The sequence below is a fragment of the Cebidichthys violaceus genome, unplaced genomic scaffold, assembly GCF_023349555.1.
Source record: "Cebidichthys violaceus isolate CVI_PGR_0920_01 unplaced genomic scaffold, fCebVio1.0.p SCAF_59, whole genome shotgun sequence".
NCBI classification, from domain to species: domain Eukaryota; kingdom Metazoa; phylum Chordata; class Actinopteri; order Perciformes; family Stichaeidae; genus Cebidichthys; species Cebidichthys violaceus.
This window is the reverse complement of record NW_027176805.1, coordinates 790,001-802,041: the sequence shown is the minus strand read 5'-3', so window position 1 is coordinate 802,041 and position 12,041 is coordinate 790,001. Positions and strand designations below refer to the sequence as shown.

The window sequence follows — 12,041 nt, the reverse complement described above, 5'->3', positions numbered from 1 at the left end:
TTCGAAGAAGTTCACCCCGGCCAAACAAAACACTACAAACCTGACGCTCACAAAAAAACAGTTGAGAAAAATGTAAAAAAGCGATTTATTTATTTGAATTTACCAAGAGTCTGTCCTGTAACACGAAGGAGATCACAAACTAAAAAAAAAGAGAATCACAAACTAACATTTAAACTGACACGCCCACATGATTGTCATCACCACATGCTCCTGTGTACAAAGACTTGACTGAGTTCAGTGTGTATCCAATAGAAAAACACATATGCAATGAGTTGAATTGTCTCTGGTGGCAAGAAGCTAATAAGGACAAACATACATTATGAGTGTTGTGCTGCGCCCCTTATATCCAAACCTTAAAAATTCACCATCTGAACATTTTACCAGGGAAATCTGTGACACCATTTAACCTGGTTGAGTTAAATACAGAAATGCTTCCAGATGTTGTAATTTATTTTAAAAGTATGAAATACAGATGTTGCATTTATGAGATCCTTCTGCATCTCTTAATTGCAACTTTGCATCTCCAGAATTCTTCTTTGGTGAAGACAATGTGCCTCTGTACCAAATGGCCAATAAAAGGGAAACTGAAACAGTCGGGACAGTTTCCAGCTGATTCAATTTGCAACTTGTATTTCGTCAGTTTTGACGATACAGAACAAATGTACTCAAAATATCTGTTCAGTAGGTCCACTTAAGACCCTTACGCTGTCTGTTAATAGTTGTCTCCAAACTTACATTAGAGCTACAAGGCACTTGTAAAAATGCTGCCTCCCACACATATTACAGTGTAAAATCTATACATAATATGAATCAGAGAAGACTCGGCAGGAGAGTGATGAGAAGAGGAAGACAAACGCCTACAGAGCGCTTCAGGAATGAATCCTGGAAACTAGTCAGCATAGTCACACTTCTGGTTCCCTCGGCTCACAGTCGATGGGGATTCGATTGTGTTTTTGGTGACGTGTCTGAAATAAAGTCTGTAGTTAACACAAGCGTAAGAGATTTAAACGTTGGATAAATTAACCCCATTGGCTTTTAGTGAAGGGAACCAGTGAGACGCTAACGTCCGGGTCGGTCTTCCCTGCAGCATTCTGTGTGTATAAACTCATCCTGACAGTTTGATATTTACATGGTATGAGAATGCCTAAAAAAAACAAGCTAGTTGATGGTGTGGAGGGTCACAGTATTGGATGTAAAAAAAAAGTCTAAATATTGTACATAATCTACAGTGCCATATATATATGGTTTGGTGTTTTCATGGTTGTAGCTCCAGTGCCATGACATTGCAGTAACAGAGGTAAGCATCTGTTTTTCTGAAGAAAAAAAAAAGAAAGCTGGCCATCTTTGAAAAGCCCAAAAAGATCATCCAACAACACCTACCGCTGTTCTGAAGGCAAACCCAGAATCCTTGAAACACTCTTTTCTGATTAAAAAAAACACAAAGATGGTAGCTGGCCATATGACCTTGCTCAATTTGTCTATTTACAATATTGTTCCTTTCCAAAGTTCTCTAGGGGCCAAACAACAGGCCCGCTCCAAACAGACAGCGCTTGGGACGGCACTAGTGATTCTAAAACTACAGAAAAGGTGCAGTTTAACAACCTCCTGGGCTATTCATCTGGGCTAAACGTGCTTAGCTCTGACTCAAATGCAAAGGTAATGCATGAGATAAAAACGGGGGCTAGGTGTTAGTGTAATGGGGGAGAAATAAATCCTCTTCAGACACCATCAAAACAATATATATACACTGAAATATCTGAGAAAAAGGAGAGTTTTCGTTTAGGACGGTAAATTTGCCAAAATACACTGTTGCAGCGATGATGTGGGAGGGATGCAGCCGTGTGCAGTGGAGGTTCCTCAGCCTACAGCTCAGTGTCGTTGTATCTCTGAGGGTTGTAGTAGCCTCTCTTGGTCTGGTCGGCCAGCTGTCTGCGGTACTCCGCCTCATCCTCATCGTGTCCTCTGGACTCGGAGTACGGCTGCCTGGAGGCCTGCTCGGGATTGGAGCTTGAACTGATCACAGAGAGAGACCGCAACGATCCAGCAGTTTAGCTTTTCCTTTCATATGAATACATCATTTTAATAAACTGTGTTGTGTTTTTACTGTGAAGAGTGATGCTCTCACCCTATTGGCTGAGGACGGTTGAGGTTGGGTTTTGGCAGTTTCACCGGGACGGCGTAGATGTCTGGATGCTTCTGGGCGATTTCCAACTGTGCAGAGAGAGAAGAGCCAGATCAGAGGTAGCGCTAACCGGGTAGTTCTCATCATTCACCATATTTCACGGAAAAATCAGTCCGTAAAACCCTCATGAGAAGTTCTCTGTCTGACCATTGCCTCTGTAGCAATCTTTGGTGCGTTTGTGAACACTCGGCGAACAAGTCCATGCGGGCCGGGAGGAAGGTTTGAGTTCAGGCTAGTCTACAAGCAGGTCAATCAACCCTTCAGTAAGCCCCTCCCCCTTGGTTACTTTTGCCCAACATGTCAATGTGGCGTTTTTCAACAATATCAGTAATTCCAGAGGAAATAATAGCAGATTTTTTTTTTTTTTTAATAATAGTTCTGAAATATCAGAGAGGAGTAGACAGAAAGAACTACAATATGCACTTGAGAGGTAGATTCATAATATAATTTGACGGCAGTAAATGTGTACTGTATTATGATAAGACTGAAACGACAGCAAGGATCAGGGCAGAGCTACTCTGATTCTGTCTCTACCCTCGTCATACTTCAGGCCGTAATATGAATAAAAACAATACTCACTCTTGCATTTTCTGCCTCTTGCAGCTCCAGGATCCTCTGAGCTCGGGCCAGATGGTCCATTTTCTCAAAAGCTTTAATCTAGGAGATGAATCAATATTAATTAATGTTCCATTTCATATGATAAATAGACACAGCACACGTGGCATGACTCATATAAAAATGACTGACAAAGAAACATTTCAGTGTAACTTAATGAAATGAAGATGACAGAACACCATTACAACAGACGATGAGTAATGATGGAATTTTAAAAGGAGGGCTTCAAACATTCAACAGGAATGCAGACATATGCAGTTACCTGATCACCCATTTTCTATTTCATATTAGAAGCAATGAAAGAGGAAGAAAATGAAATAAATAATCATTTAATAACTGAGTCAAAGCCTCAGAAAAAACATTGACATTTTCCTGGCTCATCCAGCATTTTCAGAGTATTACTTAGAAGGGATGTTTGAGATTTAATAAATCAGAAGAGGAATGTGTTGCTTAAGTTACCTACTCTGTTGGTCATAAAAGTGCAGCATGATAACACTGACCTTGCCCTGGAAGGATTTGTTGGCGGGGTCCTCGTCCCCCGGGCTCCGCTCCTCTGACGGCTGGCTCTGACGTGGGACGGTGGGCTTCAGGGCCACAGGAGGGGGGAGGGGCTTGTTTACCACCGCATCGCTGCTGATGGTGCTGCTGGAGTGTGAGTCATAGCTCCGGGATGAGTCAGTCCGAGTCTGAGCCCGCACCTGTCACAGGAAAGGACAGTTTGAGATATTCTGAAAACCTGTATTTAGCGGCCAGAGACGGGGTTCTGGTGAGGACGGTCTGCTTCAGCGCCACGCTCCCTCAAATTACAACACCTCCTCAAATCCTGTTCCTGTTTTTATCAGTACGATTCAGTTTTTCAGGCTTCTTCTTCATCTTGGAATGACATTGATTTTCCAGTTCAGGTTCAGCAATGTGTCACAGCCATTATCAGTGAGATAAAAATAAAAATGAAGTGTTGAAGTTATTACTCATTAAGTGTCGGTAGAGTGGTTTACAGTGAATGGGGAGGGAGGAGGGGGAGGAGCTCACCTTGGGAGGTTCGGGGACAAAAGGAGGGAGGGGAGGGCTGGGCTCTCTGTTCAGCATCTCTCTGCTCCCTGACCTCCTCATTCGAGCCCGGGGTTCAGGATGAGGTTTCTACACACACACGCACGCACACGCACATGCACGCACGCACACACACACACACACACACACACACACACACACACACACAGGGAGGGGTTGACAGGGTAAGATTATGGATTATGCCCCACCTACAGCATATACACTGCGCAGTATTTCATTGGGCCTTCCCACCTCGTCTGGCAGCACGGGCTCTGATGATCGACCGATGGCAGACACCGGCTGGGGCTCGTCCAGCGGCTCGTCCAGCTCGTTGTCAGTGTAAGCCCCGCCCTCGTCCGCCGTGTCTTCGTAGTCGCTGGTGAGCCGGCTGTCCATGCTCAGGTAGTCGCTCATCGCCGACAGGTAGGACATGCGGTCGTCGTGGAGATCCAGGTCCTCCTCCGAACCGTCCAACTGAGGAGGAAAAAAAAGGTAACGATGCAACCTCAAACTGGATGCACTATAACTCACACCCACACACGTGGCGAAGTTCATTTTTGTTACCATTTCTAAAGTCTATTGTTGGAGCCCCGATGTAAACTTTTAAGAATAGCCCGCGGCAGTGTTTCGCTCACACGGATAGTTAGACCCACCTTGCCCTCGCACACCCACACAGCTCTGTCCTGCTGCTCCTGGATTGAATCTTTCACGCTGCCGTACCACGCGTCATTGGCCGAGTTCAGGTCAACAGTCGCTGAAGGGAAGAAAAAAAAAAAAAAAAAAAGACGACGACACAAAGTTAGCCCAAGAATCCCGAACAATGTGTCAGTTAATCCGGGTGAATCGTTAATGAGCCACCGGAGTACTCTTCAGTTACAACAGTCCTCACATCCAGAAGGAAAGAAGAGGTGCGATCGCTACAGGATCCTTCCATCATTTCTTAAATCATGCATCATTTGTACATCAAAATGAAATCTGTAACCTTGATTAGTCCATGTACAGCACCTCGTAACATTAGGACAGCCACTCTAATAGTAGACCCTACCAGTGAAAAGGTGCGAGCAGGTCTTCTTCAGCTTGACGGCCTGCTCGTACAGTTTGCGTGCGCTGCGGGTGGATCCGGGCACGAGGCGGTTCCTCATGGTCTTGACTCCTTGCTTGCTGTCGGGGTTCAGGAAGATGACGATGGGATACCACTGGGTGTAGTTCAGAGTGTCCACGGCTTTGGGAGTCACGTCCAGCAGAGCGTGACGGTCCTGAGGACAAAGTGAGTGTTAGATGATCCAGCAGTGTTTCCAGATAACTACTTTTCTTTTCTCTCGTGTCCCATACCTGCTCAATGATTTGTCTGATGGTGTTCAGCCTCACCACTCCGGAGGATTTCTCAGTTCCTGCGTCCTTGGGCTCCGTTTCTGAGAGGAGGAGGAAACATATTCACAATTCAGAATGATGCGCAATAATCTATCCCCCTAAAATACTTCCAATACTAACTAGTTTCACTATATACTGTACGTTACACAACACAGCAAAATTGAAAACAACTTCAATGAACAGCTGATGAGGTGAGCACTTACTGGCGACGACGAACTCGCCCGGCATGTCGTTGCCCAGTTTTTCATTCACTGCATCGGAAATGGGCCCAAATATCACCACAGGCCTCCTGAAACCAGCTGGACATGCAACAGAATACATATTTAGTCCCAAGTAGACAGAGAAAACACACCAAATATATATTTGTGTGAAACTGCAGAGTGACCAGGGGATCACTTTTTTACCTTCACGTAAGACCACCCTCTCGTATGCAGGGAATTTGGTGGTGACTGGAGCTGCACTCAGGTCCTCTCGGCTCTTGCGCAGGTCTTTCTTCTTCGCCGCCCTTTGACCTCTCAGCCTCCAGAAGTCTCCTCTGTCGTTGCCCGATGCCACCCGAGCAGCATTCTGGACGTTGGACATTTGCTCTGCTCTGTGAGATGAAATAAAAAAAGAGCTTTAGTCGGCATCACGTATCATGGCGATTCATTTAACAAAACACTCAACCCTACATTCATAACCACCACAAGCCCGCACACACCTGCTCTTGTTGGGGATGATTCCTTTCTCCCGCAACTGGTTGTCTTTGTCAGAGCGGATTGCCAGCCAGTTGCCAAGTTTGCCATCATAAAGTGTGTCCGTCACTTTGAAGATCTCTCCTCTGGTGAAAGCAAGGCTCTGAGGAGCCTCCTTCTCGAACTCAAAGTGGGTCCTGATGAAGAAAGTATCACCTCTGCCAGATGCTAAAATGTCCTTGTACACTGAAACAGAACACAAACGGGAAAAAAAAGACAATCCTGTCATTCTGGATACGTCCACTCACTGAGTGTCACAAGGTAAGATCCACAAAACTAAACCTCAACCTCTCCCACAGTTCTGGGTCCACTGCCTTTCTATATCTTCATGGTGTATCTCTTTAAAATGATCCAAAAATCTAGCATATGTTTGTTTTACTAAACAGACAACACCTAAGCTCCAGTGTGTCCACTTTGGTTTTGCTGTGCCTGGTCATGTACAACAAGCCCCATTACAGTATATTCTATACATCACCGCCCCTAGCAGCCATTACCCACGCAGCCCAGTACCTTCAGGTTTGCTTTGAGCAAGAATGGTGACATCTTCTCCTTTGGGAATCTCCAGGAGGTAGAGGACGGCATCCTCACGCACCATGCCCCGGAAGTCCATGTTGTTCACCTGAAACAGACCAGAAAAAAACATTAGAGAGAGCGGTGTAGTGTAGAAAAGACTTAAATACAACAAGACCAGCAGATAGGATACTTCATTTTGACTCTTTGTTTGCAGTGCTGTTCACTAGTTGGTGCCTACAACATGCTCAGAGTCTAATCGGGATCCGAAATGTGGGTTATTAATCAATTAATGTGGAATAAAAGAAGTGTCACCTTCATGATCTGGTCTCCTGTGCGGAGACCCTCCTGCTCAGCTGCGCTGTCATCCTGAACGCCAGCGATGAAGATGCCCACATCGTTTCCTCCTGCCAGCCTCATACCCACGCTGTCCCCTTTGTGGAATCGCACCATCACTGTGTTCGGCCTGGCCGGGGAAAGAAAGAACTTATTATACATATATTTAAACGGAAGAGATCATTTCATGTGCAATAGCTATGGGTCTCTAGTGTAAGAACCCAGAGAGAGCTGATTTAACAGTGTGGTCTAAAAAACAACTGAAGAACCATTTGCGATATACTGACCCATAAACGTCCTGGTCCTCTATGCTGGGCTTCATTGGCACCTTATGAGCAGCATGAACCCTCGGTGCTACGGTTACTGCTGGCACTGAAGAAACATATTCATATTTTTTTTTACATAATCTCTCAAAGCCGGTCAACGATCAAAGTACTATATACTCAGAAGGAGACACTTGTGTACCTGGTAGAGTTTCTGACCGTGGCTCCTCCCTCTCTGCCTGCAAAGGGGGCGTGTCTTCTACAGCCCTGTCGGGCACTCTGAATGGTGTTGGCATGGCGCCCATTTTTGCCAGTCTGTTCGGTGGGTCCTCTCTGGTAATTCACAACATATGGTTAAACTCTGATAGGATATACACAGAAATACACAAACAAATCAAACATTATAGCGCTTAGTCATTGCAGAGAAATTCCCCCTCAATAAAATCCAAGATAAAAAATTCATAATTATCACCACTGTCATTTTTTTTTTAATGTGATTGGCTAAGCTTCATGAAACACAAATCAACATAATCCTGCATTGTCCTGATTTCCCTGGTGTATTAAGCAACACACAGATAACACAATCACTGGGGATATCTTAGCGGACTCTTTGGGGCTTTGATCATAACAAACCACTAGAATCAAGCAGTTCAATTCTTGCGTGGGGGGGGGGAATAAATACTTCTCATGGCTCAAGAATTAATGACGGCTTACCTAGGCTTCTCTCTAAGCCTCTCGTTGGAGGAGTGCGAGGAGAGGTCGGAGTGGTGGGGCCGCCTGTCATCCTGAGGAGAGTAGGAGCGGTACGACTCGATCTCGGAGATGTCTGCAAAACACAACAACAAACACATTGAATATTTAACACAAATAAAGCATCCTTTCTGAACTGAAGACTTAAGTGTCCATGAGGCATTTGGGTTTAATTTCTCCTCAATGCACCTGCGTTTTTGAGGCTTTCACACAATTCAAATGGCCTACAGGTCAGGGAACACACACACACACACACACACACACACACACACACACACACACACACACACACACACACACACACACACACACACACACACACACTCAAATGAAGGTCATATCACTACAAAGTGGAGTACGCCCAGTAATTACATGTAGTATCGGCTCCAAGGAAAAACAGTCCAGATTGCATCTCCGTGTATTTTAGCGTGACATGATTAACGAAGCACAACAATCCATTACGAATCAAAATTAAGTAGATGCACTTCAGGTGATTTGGACCTCGCAGAGCTGAAAACTCCTCACGCAACACAATCAGCCCCTATTGTTCTCAGAGGCCTTCACAGAGAGCTGAACGGCTGCTGCGGTGCCGACCTAAAATTAATGAAATTCTCTCCAATAGCAGATTATGATGGGGGATTAGATCACCCTGCCTGAGGCGAGTGAGCACTTTCTCACACACACACACCCACCCACCCACCCACCCACCCACCCACCCACCCACCCACACACACACACACACACACACACACACACACACACACACACACACACACACACACACACACACCAAAACCAGACAAAGTGGGTCACAAGTCTTCCGGCTATCCAACCCCCCCCCCGCAAACATTTGGTCAGTGAACAATCCACTCACACCACTTGTCTAGATTGGTACTGACCAATCACAGCACACCATCTGGTCATGTGACAGTAAAACCAGGTATAAAAGAGTGCGTAATCGTGACGGTAGAAAACAATAATGATGGTAGTTTGGTGAATCTCTGCTTAGCTCATAGTGCTAGAACTACTTCTTTAAATATTTGCACACTTTTAAATAAAACTAAAAACTGATGTGTGAGTAAAACTTTTATTTTATGAAGGGAAAACAAGTTTGATGGATAAATACAACAACAACAACAGCAACGTTTCTACAGTTGATTCGTATGACGTTTGTACGCAGCGGGTTTATATATGCTGAGGGCAGCCACTCGCGAGGTTCGCCTTTACGACGGATAGGACCGGCTGCTTTTCAGTTTCGAGTGTCTCTCACCATCGAGCTCAGAGTCGCTGTCGACCATCGGGGGGACTCGGATCAGCACTTGCTGCTTGTCTCTCTGCACCACGAGCTGCAGCTTCCCGCGGGACTTCTCGATCAGCTTCCCTGCGTCGGTGAGCGACAGGTTTTCGGTCGCCGTACCGTTAATCTGACAGAGAGAGGGAGAGAGGAGATCACTGCACTAACCACAAAGAAGCAATGCAGTTATGTAATCAAACAGAATTGTTATGGAGAGAGACTGATGAGAGGTTTGAAACCTCCACAAAACAAGAACATGAAAGAAATCTTCCTGTATTTTGATTTAGTTTTCAAATAAGATACACAGCATTCCAAATAACCACATCCAACCCCCACACAAGTTCAAATTTGATATACAATTCTATTGTGACACAAAGCGTGTTCTCAATCTGCACTTTGAAGAAAAACCTCGACCCTACCTTTAATATAATGTCCCCTTCCTGCAGGTTCCCATCTCTGCAGGCCAGTCCTGTGCTAGTCATCTCTTTGATGAAGAGCTGACTGCCAAGACGAAGGCCATACTCTGGAAAAAATGGTAGAAAATAATCACCTTTGTATAATAACACATAAACCATCTATACATAAAAGACACCTAGCTTTAGTAGTAGGCTAAAAAACGTATTACCTGTTTTAGTACCAACTATTCATCAGTCTCTCACCTTCGTTAGGCCGGTTCTTCAGCAGCAGCACATTCATGGGTTTCTCCAGTGGCTCCATGTCCCGGGCGGGGCGGGCCAGAGGAATGGGCATGGCGGCGGGTGACGGCGAACGCTCCAGACGGTCCCTGCTCCCGCTCCTCTTCATCGGCTCCTCGAACTTCCTCGGGTCACTGGGGATGCGCTCGCGTCCTCGCTCGAAGCTGCGCTCGCGTCCTCGCTCGAAGCTGCGCTCGCGCCCCCGGCCTCGCGCCGGGCTGTGGCTCTCGCGTCCGTAGCGCAGGTCTGGGCTGTTGGTGCGGTCCAGCGTTCGCTCGCTGCGGTAGCGTCTGTCTGGGCTGACCTCCCGGTCGAGGGCTCGCTCGCTGCGGTAGCGCCGATCGGGACTGTGGCCTCTGTCTAACGTGCGCTCGCTGCGGTACCTTCTGTCCGGGCTGTAGTCGCCCTTGTAGGGGCGATCCGGGCTGCGTTCTCTGTCCAAGGTGCGACCTTTGCTGCCATCTCTCCTGTACTGCCGGTCCGGGCTCAGGTCTCTCTCCGTGCTCCTGCCGCGGTCCCGCCGGTCGTAGTCCCGGTCGTAGTCCCGGTCGTAGTCGCGCTCCCGTGTTTGGTAGCCAGAATCCGTGTAGCCTCCCCCGCCTCGCTCCCTCTCCGGGCTGTGGTCCCGCCCGCCTCCACTGCGGCCGCTGTACACACTGCGGCGGTCCTGCTCGTAGTTGTAATCTTCATTGTAGTCGTTGTTAAAGACTCTGTCGTCAGGTGACGGGGGGCGGTTCAGCATATTTACTGGAACCTTCCTGGGCCTCTTGACTGTCTGTTGATTAAACAAGACTTTTATTCAATAAAAACAAAAAGGTCAGAGGTCACTTTAGCACTACCTGAGAAGTGGAGGGACAGAGAAGAAATACAAGGAGAGGCGAAGCAATACATGTGATTATATTTCCCCTCCAGTTACACACACACACACACACACACACACACACACACACACACACACACACACACACACACACACACACACACACACACACACACACACACACACACACACACACGAACACTTGCATGCAACAAAAGGGAGAATAAGCTTCACTTACAATTTTTGCCACTTTGCCACACTTCCTGAGGGTCTGGACAGCGAAGGAGTGGAGGGCTCCCTCCATGGGGATGGCGTTCACCTGGATCACTCGGTCATTCTCACTGAACACAAACACATTGATATGAGCTAATGCTACATGCAAAAAAACTGCTATTTTGGGTGTTCTCAGGCTGCTAAATGTGGATGGAAGACATAACTTGAATCCATACATTTTCATATTTAAACTTCTTTACAGTCTGCAAATGTTTTCTGAGCGTGCTGTGTGGAGTTTTCATACTAAATCACGAGCAAACAACGGTACGCACAACAAGAAGCCGTCAGCAGGTCCTCCCTGCAGGACGTCGGACACCACGATGGACGTCTCTCCGCTATCGTCATTCGGGTTGTCTCGCCCCCCCGACACTGCGATGCCAAAGCCCATCTTCGGATCCTGAGAACAAAAAAAAAAATGTAAACATGTAAATCATGTGGCGCCTCTATCTATTCTGTGTCACGGTGAGTGTGTGTGTGTGTGAGTGGTCCTGTAATCCCTGTGGTGTGTGTCAGCTCACAGTGCATTATCATGGCTGTATTGTACATGGTGATTAAAGGGATTGTGATTACAGCTGTGCGTTCTGGAGTCATGTATGACTGCAGCAGTGCAGCAGCCTACACGTCCGTGTTTGCATTCACTGCAGTGTTTTTTGTTTTTTTTTTTAAAAAGGAGGGATTTTCTTTGTCAAACACCTCCGTTTTTAAAGATTCCTGTGGAAACGTATTTTGAGCTTACAATGCCTCCACCTGCCACCGCTCCACTTCGCCCAGATGAGATTAGGTCAGAGATTTCATGACCCTGTCTCTTTATCCCCTCCCTTCCATCTGTATCTAAATTTTTTTTTAAAAAAACCCATACAATTCACCAGTGTGTCTAGCAGATGGCCTTGGAGGCAGAGGGAGGGAGGAAGTGGGCAAACCTACAGAGGCGAGGATGAAGGCACATAGGAGAAGAATACGTCAACAGTCTCTTTACCTCTGATATAACAGTCTTAAAAAAAGAATTACTTCCTCTTATCAAAATATTTCATGAAGAATTATATACATTGAAGAAAAACTGGAAACTGCTGCTGCCAGACTTCTCCAGAATGTCCACTTTTCATGATGCAAGACGTGGGTTTGGGTTGACGTGTTGACTGTTGGAAGTCAAA

The 12,041-nt window shown here is 46.3% G+C and overlaps 1 protein-coding gene across 4 annotated transcripts in view; it reads right to left on the bottom strand.

Moving 5' to 3' along the window:
• Positions 1-71: 71 nt before the first annotated feature.
• tjp2a (tight junction protein 2a (zona occludens 2)) overlaps positions 72-12,041 on the bottom strand; it is a 30,558-nt gene continuing 18,588 nt past the window's right edge. For all 4 annotated transcript variants that reach the window (XM_068732435.1, XM_068732436.1, XM_068732434.1 and 1 more), the window contains 22 exons: positions 11,163-11,287; positions 10,856-10,958; positions 9,762-10,572; positions 9,522-9,625; positions 9,079-9,232; positions 7,773-7,884; positions 7,261-7,391; positions 7,083-7,167; positions 6,775-6,925; positions 6,460-6,568; positions 5,916-6,135; positions 5,620-5,807; positions 5,419-5,514; positions 5,177-5,256; positions 4,890-5,100; positions 4,498-4,598; positions 4,097-4,318; positions 3,827-3,934; positions 3,298-3,495; positions 2,762-2,839; positions 2,126-2,211; positions 72-2,013 (listed from right to left, as the gene is read on the bottom strand). In XM_068732435.1, coding sequence (XP_068588536.1) covers positions 1,863-2,013; positions 2,126-2,211; positions 2,762-2,839; positions 3,298-3,495; positions 3,827-3,934; positions 4,097-4,318; positions 4,498-4,598; positions 4,890-5,100; positions 5,177-5,256; positions 5,419-5,514; positions 5,620-5,807; positions 5,916-6,135; positions 6,460-6,568; positions 6,775-6,925; positions 7,083-7,167; positions 7,261-7,391; positions 7,773-7,884; positions 9,079-9,232; positions 9,522-9,625; positions 9,762-10,572; positions 10,856-10,958; positions 11,163-11,287 — 3,624 coding nt within the window. In that variant the 3' untranslated portion in view covers positions 72-1,862. The remainder of the gene's footprint in view (positions 2,014-2,125; positions 2,212-2,761; positions 2,840-3,297; positions 3,496-3,826; positions 3,935-4,096; positions 4,319-4,497; positions 4,599-4,889; positions 5,101-5,176; positions 5,257-5,418; positions 5,515-5,619; positions 5,808-5,915; positions 6,136-6,459; positions 6,569-6,774; positions 6,926-7,082; positions 7,168-7,260; positions 7,392-7,772; positions 7,885-9,078; positions 9,233-9,521; positions 9,626-9,761; positions 10,573-10,855; positions 10,959-11,162; positions 11,288-12,041) is intronic.